General features: G+C 44.6%; 1 protein-coding gene across 4 annotated transcripts in view; it reads left to right on the top strand.

The window, feature by feature from the left end:
- Positions 1-15,527, top strand: part of LOC140464124 (protein kinase C alpha type) — a 403,957-nt gene that overhangs the window by 320,142 nt on the left and 68,288 nt on the right. For all 4 annotated transcript variants that reach the window (XM_072558880.1, XM_072558878.1, XM_072558879.1 and 1 more), the window contains 2 exons: positions 8,548-8,679; positions 10,832-11,005. In XM_072558880.1, the coding sequence (XP_072414981.1) occupies positions 8,548-8,679; positions 10,832-11,005 (306 nt within the window). The remainder of the gene's footprint in view (positions 1-8,547; positions 8,680-10,831; positions 11,006-15,527) is intronic.

The following is a 15,527-nucleotide window of genomic DNA, read 5'->3' as shown; positions in this document are numbered from 1 at the left end:
GGAAAACAGCCTCAGCCCATTCAGCCTCTCCCTATAGCTCAAATCCTCCAACCCTGGCAACATCCTTGTAAATCTTTTCTGAACCCTTTCAAGTTTCACAACATCTTTCTGATAGGAAGGAGACCAGAATTGCACATAATATTCCAAAGGTGGTCTAACCAATGTCCTGTACAGCTACAACATAACTTCCCAACTCCTGTACTTAATGCACTGACCAATAAAGGAAAGCATACCAAACGCCTTCTTCACTATCCTATCTACCTACGACTCCACTATGAACCTGCACTCTAAGGTCTCTTTGTTCAGCAACACTCCTCGGACCTTACCATTAAGTGTATAAGTCCTGCTAAGATTTGCTTCCCTAAAATGCAGCACCTTACATTTATCTAAATTAAACTCCATCGGCCACTTCTCAGCCCATTGGCCCATCTGGTCCAGATCCTGTTGTAATCTGAGGTAACCCTCTTTGCTGTCCACTACACCTCCAGTTTTGGAGTCATCTGCAAACTTACTACCTATACCTCTTATGCTCCCATCCAAGTCATTTATGTAAATGACAAAAAGTAGAGGGCCCAGCACCGATCCTTGTGGCACTCCACTGGTCACAGGCCTCCAGTCTGAAAAACAACCCTCCACCACCACCCTCTGTCTTCTACCTTTGAGCCAGTTCTGTATCTAAATGGCTAGTTCTCCCTGTATTCCATGAGATCTAGCCTTGCTAATCAGTCTCCCATGGGGAACCTTGTCGAATGCCTAACTGAAGTCCATATAGATCACATCTACTGCTCTGCCCTCATCAATATTCTTTGTTACTTCTTCAAAAAACTCAAGTTTGTGAGACATGATTTCCCACACACAAAGCTATGTTGACTATCCCTAATCAGTCCTTGCCTTTCCAAATACATGTACCCCCTGTCCCTCAAGATTTCCTCCAACAACTTGCTCACCACTGAGGTCAGGCTCACCGGTCTATAGTTCCCTGGCTTGTCCTTACTCGCCTCACTTAAACAGTGGTACCACGTTAGCCAACCTCCAGTCTTCCGGCACCTCACCTGTGACTATCAGTGATACAAATATCTCAGCAAGAGGCCCAGCAATCACTTCTCTAGCTTCCCACCGAGTTCTTGGGTACACCTGATCAGGTCCTGAGGATTTATCCACCTTTATGCCTTTCAAGACATCCAGCACTTCCTCCTCTGTAATCTGGACATTTTTCAAGATGTCACCATCTATTTCCCTACAGTCTATATCTTCCATGTCCTTGTCCACAATAAATACTGATGCAAAATACATGTTTTGTGTTTTCCCCATCTCCTGTGGCTCCACACAAAGGCCTCCTTGCTGATCTTTGAGGGGCCCTATTCTCTCCCTAGTTACCCTTTTGTCCTTAATGTATTTGTAAAACCCTTTGGATTCTCCTTAATTCCATTTGCCAAAGCTATCTCATGTCCCCTTTTTGCCCTCCTGATTTCCCTCTTAAGTATACTCCTACTTTCTTTATACTCTTCTAAGGAGGGTCTATACCTGACATGTGGTTCCTTCTTTTTCTTAACCAAACCCTCAATTTCTCTCATCATCTAGCATTCCCTAAAACTACCAGTCTTGCCTTTTACCCTAACAAGAAGATACTGTCTCTGGACTTCCATTATCTCATTTCTGAAGGCTTCCCATTTTCCAGCCGTCCCTTTACCTGGAATATCTGCCCCCAATCAGCTTTTGCCTAATACCATCAAAATTGGCCTTTCTCCAGTTTAGAACTTCGACTGTTAGATCTGGTCTATCCTTTTCAATCACTATTTTGAAACCAAGTTAAAAATCACACAACACCAGGTTATAGTCCAACAGGTTTAATTGGAAGCACTAACTTTTGGAGCGCTGCTCTTTCATCAGGTGGTTGACCGCTGTAATGTTATCCCTCAATAAAAATGCCACTCCCCCCTCCTCTCTTGACTCCCTTTCTATCCTTCCTGTAGCATTTGTATCCTGAAACATTAAGCTGCCAGTCCTGTCCATCCCTGAGCCATGTTTCTGTAATTGCAATGATATCCCAGGGGTGTCAGTGTATATTGTGCAAATATCATCATTTCAAATGAAAGATCTTTCAGTTATTGAAGCTAATTTCACTTGTTGCTGTATCTCAGTTACCCTCCACCCCTTATTTTACTATCCCAACCCCATCAGCTCCTGAAAAGGTAGAGGCTCCAGCCAGAACCATTATCTCACCCCTCCCCACACAATGTCAGTGAGCACAGGATCCAACCTTGCTGTGATGGCCCACGTGTTCGAATAGCCTGCTAACCATAACCTGTCCACAGAGTCAAACAGCAAGGAAACAGACCCTTCAGTCCAACTAGTCCATGCCGAACATTATCCCAAACTAAACTAGTGCCACTTGCCTGCTCCTGGCCCATATCCCTCCACACCTGTCCTATATCCAAGTATCTTTTAAACGTTGTAATTGTACCTACATCCATCGCTTCATCAGGAGGGTCATCCAGCACACAAAATCGGTGTAAAAAAAAAGTTGCTTTTCATGTCTTTTTAAATCTTTCCCATCTCACCTTAAAACTGTGCCCTCATTCTTGAAACTCCCCCATCCGAGGGAAAAGACAGCCACATTAACTCTATCTCTACCCCTCATTATTTTTATAAGCTTCTCAAGGGTCTCCTCTCAACCTCCTATGCTCCAATGAAAATAGTCCCAACCTATCCAGCCTTTCTTCATAACTTAAACCTTCCGTACCTAGCGACATCCTGCAACATTTCTTCTGAAGCCTCTCCAGTTTAATAATACCTTTCTTATAACTGGACAACCAGAACTAGGCACAGTATTCCAGAAGATGCCTCATCAATGTCCTGTACAACCTCTATGTGACTTCCCAACTTGTATACTCAAAGAACTGAGAAATGAAAGCAAGTATGCCAAATGCCTTTGTAACCAATCTGTCTGTATATGATGTGAACTTCAAAGGGTACCTGAGGCCCTCGGTCCCTGTTGGTCTACAACACTACCCAAAGCCTTCCTACTAATTATATAAGCCCAATCCCCGTTTGTTACCAAAATGCAAAACCCCACACTTATCCCGATTGATCGCCATCTGCCATTTTTCAACCAGTTGACCTACTTGATCAAGAACTCTTTGTAATCTTAGAAAACCTCCTTTACTGTATGCTATGCCACCAATTTTGGTGCTGTCCACAAACTTACCAACCATGTCTTCTACGTTCTCTTCCAAATCATTTATATAAATGACAAACAAAAAAGGACCCAGAATTGATCCTTGTGGGACATCACTGGTGACAGGCCTCCAGTCCAAAAAAACAACCCTCCACCACCACTCACTTGCTGTTAAGCCAATTATGTACTCAATAGGCAAGCTCACCCTGAATCTCATGTGATCTAACTTTATTAATCTGTCTCCCATGCGGAACCTCATTGAACGCTTTTCTGAAGTCCAAGTAAACAGCATCTACTGCTCTGTCCTCAGCAATCTTTTTGCAACTGCCTCAAAAAACTCAGTCAAGTTTGTGAGAGATGATTTACCACACACAAAATCATGCTGACTATCCCTAATCAATTTTTGACTCTTATTTATTTGTAAATCCTATCTTTTAGAATCACCCCCAACAGTTTGCCCACAACAGGTGTCTCCTTAACCTCCCTTAAACAAAGACACAACCTTAGCCACTCTCCATGCGGACACAAGGCTGAGGTGAACAGCTATTGGTGGAGTTGTTCCTAAAACATCTGCTGAGTAGGAGGGAGTGTGGAAAAGCTGGAAAATAATGTTCCATCCCAATCCCAAGACATGAATGCTGGTACCTGGATGGTGCTTGAGGCCACTTTAGAACAGGCTGTGATGTATTGACATATTCTGACCTTTCCACCCACGCAACAAAAATATCTTCATGGGATTGTGTCTTAGCTGACACACCATTTCTGACAGTAAAGGTAAAAACATCTCAAAGTACAGAGTCTGAACAGCAGGGTTAACTTACTCTCAGATTGCTGTAATTACACATCACAGAATACCTAGCAATGCGCATTTAGGGAATAAAGATTTGCCAAGTACAACTCACTAATTAGTGTCAACCTTCAAGCTAATGTCACGTAAAAAGCATTACTGTACAAGACTTCTGGGATGTCAATAAAATTAACTCGACTTGCTTCACTTCAGGCTGATTTCTGATTAGGAGCCAACCCTTGTATAATTGCTTATAAAAGGCAGAACATAATCACAAACAGCGGGAGTTTTTTTTAAACATCTCTTTTTGTACAAGGTATCTTTCAAAAGGTGAACATCGTGATTGCTGAGACCCCAGCAGGAGCCTGTCTGGAGTCAGGGCTGCCTGGGGGAGGGGTACAGACCCTGCTCCCTCTCAAACCACCCCCTCCATACACAGCTAATTCCAGTGAGTTGGGGCAGGGCTTCCAACTGGGAGAATGTGCTGATGACAGTCGTTTATCGAGAGACCGGCTGCAGGTTTCTCCCAGTCCTGGGCTGAAGTGGTTTGCTCTGCATTTGCAGATGCAGGTATCGAAACCGTTGTGCTGTGCCTGGGTTTTATAAATTCCCACCAGCCCGGGGAGTCACTGATTTGATGGAGCTCAGTCGCTATCTTCTTTCTGTCAACAAAACAAAACCTCCCAGATGCTTTCATGTCTGTGCTGTGAGTTCTGTTTAAACTTTCAGGTGCTGGTTTCAAGCTTTGGGTAATCATTTATCCTGGCAATGTCAAAGAGCTGAACTATTGTCAGATCAGTGCCAGTCATCAACCCAGTGGACAGTCTGGCCTGAATATTTTAGACAATGCTCCATAATTCTAGAATCCCCAACCAGTGGGAAATAGTTTATCTTTATCTACCGTGTCTGTTGTTTTAATATGCTATAAAGGTGACAGGACCTTTACATCGTTGAGCTTTCTCTTCTGTGTTCACTGTGGCTCATTCAGTGACCCGTCCCCATCTGAATCAGGAGTTAAGTTCTGCCCCAGAATCTTGGCTGATGTTCTGGTGCAGTTTTCACTGAGTGCTGCACCGTCTTGCAGCAACATTCGAAAACCAAGGCCCAGTGTGTCTACTCGGATTTCCGGAAAAGATCCTGTGACATTATTTTGGCAAAAACTGGGAGATGTTACCCTGACTCTGTCAGATAGGTGTGTCTCTTTATACCAGCATCAGTTTGTCTGGTCCTTATCACACTTACTGTTTGTGGCAGGTTTCTCTGTGTAAACTGGCTGCTCTGTTTCTCACACTTCAGAAGTATTTCATTAGCTGTTCAACACTTTGCTGAGTTCTGCAGTTGTGAAGGGTGCTAAATCAATGCAATTCTTTTTGTTCTATTGTTCCACCCCAGCTTTTAAAATCCCTGTTTTCTCCCTCCTGGCTCTGCACTAAGTCAGTTCCTCGGTCATGGTGGTTAGAATCTCCTTCCTTCGGATCCCTTGTTTGCTGTTCTGTGAGTTCACTGCCTTTCTGTCATCCCCAGACCACTCTGCCTGTACGTTCCCACTCTGATTCATGGCTACCCACCCGCTTGCACCTTTCCCATCCCGGGATCACTGATAAGCACATCCCTCAATTCCTTCAAACCCCAATCCCATCAGCACTGGTTTCCACTCACAGCTTTTTCCAAAGTCACTTACAACGGCACTTTCACCACTCCCTCCTCACTCCTACTGCACTCATCACCCACCTCCCCCACCACTCCCTCCTCACTCCTACTGCACTCATCGCCCACCTCCCCCACCACTCCCTCCTCACTCCTACTGCACTCATCGCCCACCTCCCCCACCACTCCCTCCTCACTCCTACTCCACTCATCGCCCACCTCCCCCACCACTCCCTCCTCACTCCCACTCCACTCATCGCCCACCTCCCCCACCACTCCCTCCTCACTCCCACTCCACTCATCACCCACCTCCCCCACCACTCCCTCCTCACTCCTCCCTCACTCATCACCAACCTCCCCCACCACTCCCTCCTCACTCCCACTCCACTCATCACCCACCTCCCCCACCACTCCCTCCTCACTCCCACTCCACTCATCGCCCACCTCCCCCACCACTCCCTCCTCACTCCCACTCCACTCATCGCCCACCTCCCCCACCACTTCCTCCTCACTCCCACTCCACTCATCACCCACCTCCCCCACCACTTCCTCCTCACTCCCACTCCACTCATCACCCACCTCCCCCACCACTCCCTCCTCACTCCTCCCTCACTCATCGCCCACCTCCCCCACCACTCCCTCCTCACTCCCACTCCACTCATCGCCCACCTCCCCCACCACTTCCTCCTCACTCCCACTCCACTCATCACCCACCTCCCCCACCACTCCCTCCTCACTCCCACTCCACTCATCACCCACCTCCCCCACCACTTCCTCCTCACTCCTACTGCACTCATCGCGCAGTGACTAACGAGGCCATTCAATCTTTGGAATCTATGCTGGCTATCTGCAAGAACAGCTCTGCTATCCCCTGACTGACAGACATGCATACGCACAGACAGATAGACGGACGCACACACACATGTGCACGCACGCACACACAGACACAGATACATTGCACACAGACACACACACAAACATGAACCTACACACTGACACACAGACACTGATACACACAGACACTGACACACACACACATCTTATCAGTTTTAAGCATAACAATCCTTTCTAATGCTTCTCTATCACTCTTTATCCATCCAGTATCCCAACCACCACCTCACTTACTGTATTTCTGGCAGCAGTGTCTTTCGTGTTAAAGGCAGAAGCCAAATGTTCATTTAACTACCTCCTCCAAGTCCTCTGATTCAGTGCCCGGATCCCTTTATGATCCCTAACCAGCCTAACTCCTCCTCTTGTGACCCTTTTACCTTTTATAAACTTCTGGATTCCCTTTTATATTAACTGCCAGTCAGTTCTCATAGTCTCTCTTTATTCAGATTTCAAGGTTCCCCACTGAAAACCCAGCCTGATTTGCACCTGTATTGTCAACATGACACCCTTTTTTCTGAAGCAAAAGCAGAAAGTACTGGAGAAACTCAGCAGGTCTGGTTTCACCTGGGGAGAGAAAGCAGAGTTAATATGTTGCATCCAGTGATTGCACTTGAGAACCCACTTTCTGCTTCTTATTAATAACCGATTTGGCGACTGAGGCGGCCATCATCCAGCCCTTTGACCTCTCACCCCAGCTTTGGCTTTGCGCTAACCCTTCTCTTTCAAAAAAAAGTACTTGCTGTCACCCAGCATCGACATGTGTTGCTACGGCGATGAGGAATTCATTGGGTGGTACATCGGTGGGGTGGGGAATTAGTTGTTTGGCTCGCGTTGTAAGTATCTGAGACATCACACAGCCTGGAAGCTCTCTGTCAGTTGTTTGGATCTGATTCAATACTCAGAGCTAACCATCCACAAATGTCGTCTCTGATATGCCAAAGAATGGAAGTTGATTGACTGGGTTCTGTTTCTTTAATCAGAGGAAGCTTGGAGGTTTGCAGTATGTTACAATGTAAGGTCATTGTTGCCTCCCACAGGTATTCTCTCACACACCAGTTTGAGCTGAATTCTTTCTCTGTCAAGAGACCTGACCATTTTATTTTTTATTTAATACTGTGCAAACGTGATTTTTTTTTTAACGTGTGATAAAATAACACAAAGAACTGTGGATGCTGGAGATCTGAAACAAACCAAAACAGAAATTGCTGGAGAAACTGAAGAAGGGTCACCGGACTCGAAATATTAACTGTGTTTTCTATCCCCACAGATGCTACCAGACCTGCTGAGCTTCTCCAGCAACTTCTGTTTTTGTGTGTGTTTAAAAGTGTGGAGTTATTTAGAAATGTTTTATCATAAATTTAGTTTAAAAAGCTTTGGTTACTTTCCTTCCATCTTCCCATACATCAAACCCAGTGAAGGTGCATGCATGGCAAACACAAGCTGTTAGTGGGGTAAATCGCCAGTCACTGTAGGCGCTGGGTCACGTGTTCATTCTGATGCTTTCTAATCAACCTGTTCAGTGATGTGATGGCACACCTCCAGAGAGCTGGGACTTGAATCCAGGCCTCCTGGCTCAGAGATAGGGACTCTACCACTGCACTACGCTTATATTCAGGCTTTTCAGCGTTGAGTCTTCTCATTCCAGCTGTTGCTGTTCGTGCTGGAGTGAACTTTCCCAGATTAAGGTGCAGGGGAAATCAAATAGAATGGCTACCCTCTTCCCTTTCCCTTGCCTGTTGTATTTCTGTTGAGTTTGCAGACGTCCGTAGCTGGGGTTAGTGCTGACAGGAGGGAGAGGCTGTAGGGGGAAGGAAATAGTCAAAAGAAATGATGTCCTTGAACTAGTGCATGGATCCAAAGACTTTGTGCATTGGATAAAAATCTGGAGAGTCCATCAAGTGGTGACAGAGGTGTACAATGTCCTCACCCTTTGAGAGCTACACATTGCTAAAATCCATCACTGGACAGTTTGTACAGACCAAATATTCCAGCCTCCAGGAATACTGAAGCATCGTTAATTTTATTCCTTTGGATTCCTCCTCAGAAAGCTAAACTCGGTCCGGCTGGGAAGAAGGCGGTTGAGAAGAAACCAAGTTCGCCAACAAACAACTTGGACCACGTCAATCTCACGGACTTCAACTTCTTAATGGTGTTGGGCAAAGGGAGCTTTGGAAAGGTTTGTCGGCTCTTCCAGGAGTCAGCCAGTTGACACGATTGGCTCGGGTTTTGTAGTAGACATAATGGTGTCACTTCTCCTTCGACGCTGACAGAATCCTCAGGAAGCCTCACCATAGCCCAGTTCACCAAGGCAACGAGGAGATGGCTGTCAGCCATCCCACAATTCATTGTTGAAAGATAACAATGAATGGAAATTGCTGATCAGAACTCCCCCCATATATTGTTAGCCTTGCTATAAAAACCTCTGAAAAAGTTGCACCTTTTGAATGGTGTGTTTCTAAGTTTTCAAATCCATGATAAGTTCATAATTATTGCTCACTGAAGGAGGAATTTTATATTTGGAGATGTACAGCATGGAAACAGACCCTTCAGTCCAACTCATCCATGCCAACAAAATATTCTAATTTAATCTGGTCTAATTTGCCAGTATTTGGCCCATATCACTCGAAACCTTTCCTTTCATGTACCAATCCAGATGCCTTTGGAATGTAGTTGTACCCCGTCTCCACCACCTCCTCTAGCAGCTTGTTCCAAATACCACCCTCTCCGTGAAAACGTTGTCCCTTTTATATCTTTCCCCTCTCACCTTAACCCTATGCCCTCTAGTTCTGGGCTCCCTCATCCCAGAGAAGAGACCTTGTCTAGTTACCCTATCCATGCCCCTCATGATTTTATAAACCTCTATAAGGTCACCCCCTCAGCCTTTGACGCTCCAGGGAAAATAGTTCCAGCCTCCCACTATAGCTCAAACCCTCTAACCCTGGTAACATCCTTGTTAATCTTTTCCAAACCCTTTCAAGTTTAACAACATCCAATAGGAGGGAGACCAGAATTGAATGCAGTATTCCAAAAGTGACCTAATCAATTTTCTGAGCAGCCTCCCAACTCCTATACTCAATGCATTAACTAATAAAGGAAAGCATACCAAACGCCTTCTTCACTATCCTATCTACCTGCGACTCCACTTTCAAGGAGCTATGAACCTGCACTCCAAGGTCTCTTTGTTCAGCAACACTGCCTAGGACTTACCATTAAGTGTATAAGTGGGAGGGATATATTGGCCTCACATGAGCTTTCAGCTTGTTGAGAGTCACGGACATGATTTGCCTTTCCAAAATGCAGCACCACACATTTATCTTAATTAAACTCCACCTGCCACTCCTCAGCCCATTCCACTTGCTCCATTATGACAAATTCCTCATACTTGGAAAATAAAAGTACACGTAATCATTATATTTTATCTTCTACCTTAATCCAAACTGTGTGACCCAATCATTTATTCCACCAGCTGTAAGACTGAATATTAAATGTGAAGGGCGACAGTGCTGTTCACTTCCTGGTTTGCTGTCGGTGAGGTTACTTTGACGTGATTGGCTGCTTATCCTGCTCCAGGACATCATGCCTGTTGGTACACCAGGAGATCCCTTGGATCTGGCACCGGATTCAAACTGATGTTAGAAAAGGGGGTAATTTCCCCACAGAAACTGCTGAATCTTTATGGGCTCTTCCTTTGAGATCAGCGGGTGTTTCTGCTTCATGGCTTATTCCCATGACCTGGACATTGCACTGGTGGGAGGGATGTATTGGCTCATGTGAGCTTTCAACTTGTCGACAGCCACGGACTTGATTAGTGCCTGAGTTTTAGTGCCAGGGCCCGGGATGGGGTAGACATCAGTGCCCAATAGCCAGGTGCCCTGTTGGGTTGGGGTGGGGGTGGGGTTGCTACTCCCTTAGGTTGGGCAGGGGAGTCAGGGCTGGGGCCTGTGAATTCTGGTCCTGCCCCTGGTTGGTGTAAACGAACAGCCACAGTATCAGTACCTGTGTGGCGTGTTAAATCAAAACGAAGTGGGTGAGAATAATTCACTTTGTATTAATCCCATGCTGGACTGGTGAGACACCGGCTGTAATGAAGTGTAAAGTGTTTTGAGCAATTGTTGACTCATAATAGATGAAATTGTTGACCAATAACGCAATCAGGAATTTAGCTGAAAGAAACAGCATCTGGAAAGTTGCAATTCCGTTTTGAAAAGCAGCAAGGAATGAACTGTGTTTAAATAGTGCTTTTTTCGTGACCTGTGACAGCATCTGGTGAGTATCAGCAGTTGATTGTGTGCAGTTCCTTATTGATACTCATTGTTTCCGTTCTCCAGGTCATGCTGTCAGAGAGGAAGGGGACCAATGAGCTATACGCTATCAAAATCTTGAAGAAAGATGTGGTAATTCAGGACGATGATGTAGAATGCACCATGATTGAAAAGAGGGTCCTTGCCCTGATGGACAAGCCCCACTTCCTAACACATCTACATTCTTGTTTTCAAACTTCGGTGAGTGTCCAACCCCACAAAGAGTACGTCACACAAACTGCTCGCCAAGGGACATGCTGTTTAATCGCTTCAGTTGAAAGTTCAGAAAATTGTTGAACCAGTTTCAGCGCGGAGGAAGGATTATTTTTAATCGGGTATCGGTCTGTTTTGACAGGTCTAACTGAAAATGAGGGTGCTGTTTCAAAATGACACAAGCAAGGTGTTCAGTTTGGTGAAAACTCACAGTGCCCATAACTCCACGCCCATATTTTCAGTTTTGTTTAAATTAGTAAGTTTGCAGAATTGGGGGTATAGTGAACAGCGAAGTAGGTTACCTCAAATTACAACAGGATCTTGATCAGGTGGGCCAATGGGCTGAGGCGTGGCAAATGGAGTTTAGTTCAGATAAATGCGAAGTGCTGCATTTTGGGAAAGCAAATCTTAGCAGGACTGATACACGTAATGTTAAGGTCCTAGGGAGTGTTGCTGAACAAAGAGACCTTGGAGTGCAGGTTCATAGCTCCTTGAAAGTGGAGTTGCAGGTAGATAGGATAGTGAAGGTGGCATTTGGTATGCTTTCCTTTATTGGTCAGAGTATTGAGTACAGGAGTTGAGAGGTCATGTTGCAGCTGTACAGGACATTGGTTAGGCCACTGTTGGAATATTGTGTGTAATTCTGGTCTTCTTCCTATCGGAAAAATGTTGTTAAAATTGAAAGGGTTCAGAAAAGATTTACAAGGATGTTGCCAGGGTTGAAGGATTTGAGCTACAGGGAGAGACTGAATAGGCCTCCCTGGAGTGTCGGAGGCTGAGGGGTGATCTTATAGAGATTTATAAAATCATGAGGGGCGTGGATAGGATAAATAGACGAAGTATTTTCCCTGGGGTGGGGGGGGGGGTCTCCAGAACAAGAGAGCATAAGGGGTGAGAGGGGAAAGATATAAAAGGGACCAAAGTGGCAACTTTCTCTCGCAGAGAGTAGTGCATGTGTGGAATGAGTTGCCAGAGGAAGTGGTGTTGGCTGGTACAATTACAGCATTTGAAAGGCATCTGATGTGTATATGAATAGGAAGGGTTTGGAGGGATATGGGTCAAGTGCTGGTAAATGGGACTAGATTTATCTAGGATATGTGGTCAGTGTGGATGAGTTGGACAGAAGACTCTGTTTCCGTGCTGTACGTCTCTATGAATCTGGAAACACTTGTCAGATTATACTTTACACAGAGCTTTGGAGCTCAGGAGCAGGCCATCTGGCCCCTCTGGTTCATACTGGTCCAAATATGCCTTTTCCTGCCTTGATTCATCCAGAACTATTAACACCACCTTCTCTCCCTTTCTGTCATCTCGACTTGTTCAGTTTCTCCTGAAGTATATCGTTCCCGCTTGCACATTCTAGCCACCCTCTGAGTAAATAAAAACCTGAATTTCCTGCTGCATTTATTTGTGATTATCTTATTTACATTTACTGTTTTAATTTTGGACACATCAGAATTGGCTGCAACACATTGTAAGGGTGCTATATAAATGTAAGCTTTTCTTTTTTTGTTTTCCTTTGCTGTCTCTCAAACATCCTGGAGGGAAGCAGTAACAAATACAGTGATAACTTTGAGAATGACTTTAAAACAAAGTTAAAGTCTAAAAATGTTTGTTCACTTCACCTGTTGACAATCCGTAACACATTGCCACGACAAATCCAATCTAGATAATTGCTTTTGAAAAGCCTGATTTGATATTGGAGATCATGCAGAGAAAATCAGAATTATTTGAGATGGCTTCATACCAACTTGTGAAAATTGAGCATCCACTCCTGATGTTAAGCACAAACTAGTCCCACTGCCTGGCGTGTGAGTCTGAAGTGATAGAGGAGATGAACATGCTGTTAGAAAGCTATGAGGTGGGGGAAGGGGAGGATGAATTTTCAAACCAAATTTAGCAACAAGACAGTCACAAAATATTTCAGTGAGAAAAGAGTCAAAACTCCTTAAATAAAAATGTATTCATAGCGTGTGGGCGTCACTGGGGGAGGGGGAGCAGCGTTTACTGCCTGTCTCTCGCTGACCTTCAAAAGGTGGTGGTGAGCTGCCTCCTTGAACCACGGTCGCCTGTTAGTTTAGGTGCGTCCGCAGTGCCCTTAGGGTGGGAATTCCATGGTTCTGACCCAGTGACACTGAAGGGACGGCGATATATTTCCAAGTCAGGATGGTGAGCGGCTCAGAGGAGATCTTGTAGGTGGTGATGTTCCCGTATATCTGCTGCCTTCTGGATGGAAGTAGTTTTGGGCTTGAAAGGTGCTGTGTAAAGATCTTTGGTGAAATCTTTCTGTGGTGCGTCTTGTAAGTTGCACATACTGCTGCTCCTGAGCATCGGCGGAAGAGGGAGAGAATGCTTGTGGATGTGGTGACAATCAAGCAGGAGCTGCTTTGTCCTGGATGGTGTCAAGCTTTTTGAGTTGCACCCATCCAGGCAAACAGGGAATATTCCATCACACTCCTGACTTGTATGACATTTATATAATGACTTCCTCATCATCTGAACACGAAACATTAGCTTGTTCTCTCTCCATGGATGTTGCCTGACCTGCTGTGATCTCCAACATGTTGTGTTTTCAGTACAGATTCTAGCATCTGCAGTAGTTTGCCCCAGCTCATGTGTTTTGTAAAAGTTGTGGTAAGAGATAAGGTGACTATCCTCAACATCAAAGCAGCGTTTGATCAATGGAAGTCAATAAGAATTGAAATTGAAGCCGGTTGGAGCAGGAGGTGGGAGACATTTCTATTGCCTGAAGACATCAAGCACCAGGCAAGATGGTTATGGTTATCGAAAGGCAATTGTCCCAGCTACAGGGCATTACTGCAAGAGTTGCTCTGAGCAAAGTATGCTGGACATAATCACCTTTAACTGCCCACTGTATAAAATCAGAGTTGGGGATGTTCAAAGCTGATTTCACAATGTTGCAACTCCTCAGATAATGAAACTGCCTGATCCCACGTGTAACAAGTATTTGATCATGGGTTGGCTAAATGACAAGTTATATTTGTGCCAAACAAAAGCCGTATGATGACCATCTCCGATCAGAGATTCTAACCAGCTCCCTGTGACATTCTTTAACGTTGCCATCACAGAGTCTTCCGTTATCAATATCCTGGGAGTTACCTTTGAACAGAAATAAACTGGATCTTAGGCACAAGTCAGGAATGTGACAGAATACTATTCACTTGCCTGGATGTGTGCAACGCCTAACAACACTGTCAGAGTGCTATTTTCTGATGAAATGTTCAATTCTATCCCCTCAGATGGATGCGCAGAATGCTAAGACAATGATAAGGGAGTACTCCCAGTTTTCTGGTTGATACTCCTCTCACAGTCAATACCATGGAAACAAAATTAAAATCAAAAGAACTGCAGATGCTGTAAATCAGAAACTGAGGAAGGGTCACCGGACCCGAAACATTAACTCTGATTTCTGTTCACAGATGCTGCCAGACTTGCTGAGCTTTTCCAGCAACTTTCTGTTTTTGTACCGTCAAAACCAAATTACCTAGTCACTGATGTGCTGTTTGTGGGACGAGTCTGCTGTTTGCTGTATTTGTCTTTGTAGCAAGCTGTACTTCAGTAACTAAGATGACCCAGACAGCATATTCCAAACCTACTTCAATGAATAAAAAAAACACCTAGAACACTAGGGCACCAGGTAGATAGGGGCATCAGGGAGTGAGTTCACCTCTGAACCACTCACTATCCTGACTTGGAAAAATATTGCTGTTTCTTAGTGTCGCTGGGTCACAACATGTACTGGTTCAAGAAGGCAGATTCACAAGGGCAACCAGTGACAGGCAATAAATGTTGGCCAGCAATGCCCACATCCTATGAACAATTTTGTTAAAAAGCTTATATTTAAAATCTAGCTCCAGATGTTGTAAAGTGTGAGATATTGGGTTCCAATCCAACTCCAGTCAATGGAACGAAAATCATTATCTACTGCCTGTACATAGTGTCAGCAAGATAGGTTTGTCAAGTCTTTACCAGGAGCCCCATAACACAAGGCCATTCTTAATGTAGCACATGAATACATTGTTCAACAGCATCTTATCACGTGAATGGATTTGTTACGGCACGGGGTAGACCCCTCTGCTAATTTAAACTAGCCACACAGAAAAGACTTATTTCGTGCTGTAATTGTGAAAATTCAAGAGGCAAAGAACTATCCCAAAGTCAATATTTAAAGTACAAAAAAAATTAAGAACTTTATTCTTTAAGTCTAACAGAGAATATTATTTAACAACTATTTATAACTCCTTTCTCCAAATGTATCTTTTATCTCCCCCTCTACAATACTGGTCCAATAAAACCCCAGATTAAGATTTACAAAAAATTCAAATTTCAAAACCAGCCAGTGGTCAAATCTTTGTAGCTTCCTTTGTAGATTTGCTCTCCAGGTCAGTGCCGGTGTTTTTGTTATTGTGCACACTCCTTCTCCAGACAGGTACCTCTCAGAGAGTTCTGACTAGCAACCTACATCTGTTGGTATTTTGGCCGTTCTCTT

The sequence above is a fragment of the Chiloscyllium punctatum genome, chromosome 39, assembly GCF_047496795.1.
Source record: "Chiloscyllium punctatum isolate Juve2018m chromosome 39, sChiPun1.3, whole genome shotgun sequence".
Classification (NCBI taxonomy): domain Eukaryota; kingdom Metazoa; phylum Chordata; class Chondrichthyes; order Orectolobiformes; family Hemiscylliidae; genus Chiloscyllium; species Chiloscyllium punctatum.
This window is presented reverse-complemented; position numbering and strand designations above follow the sequence as displayed.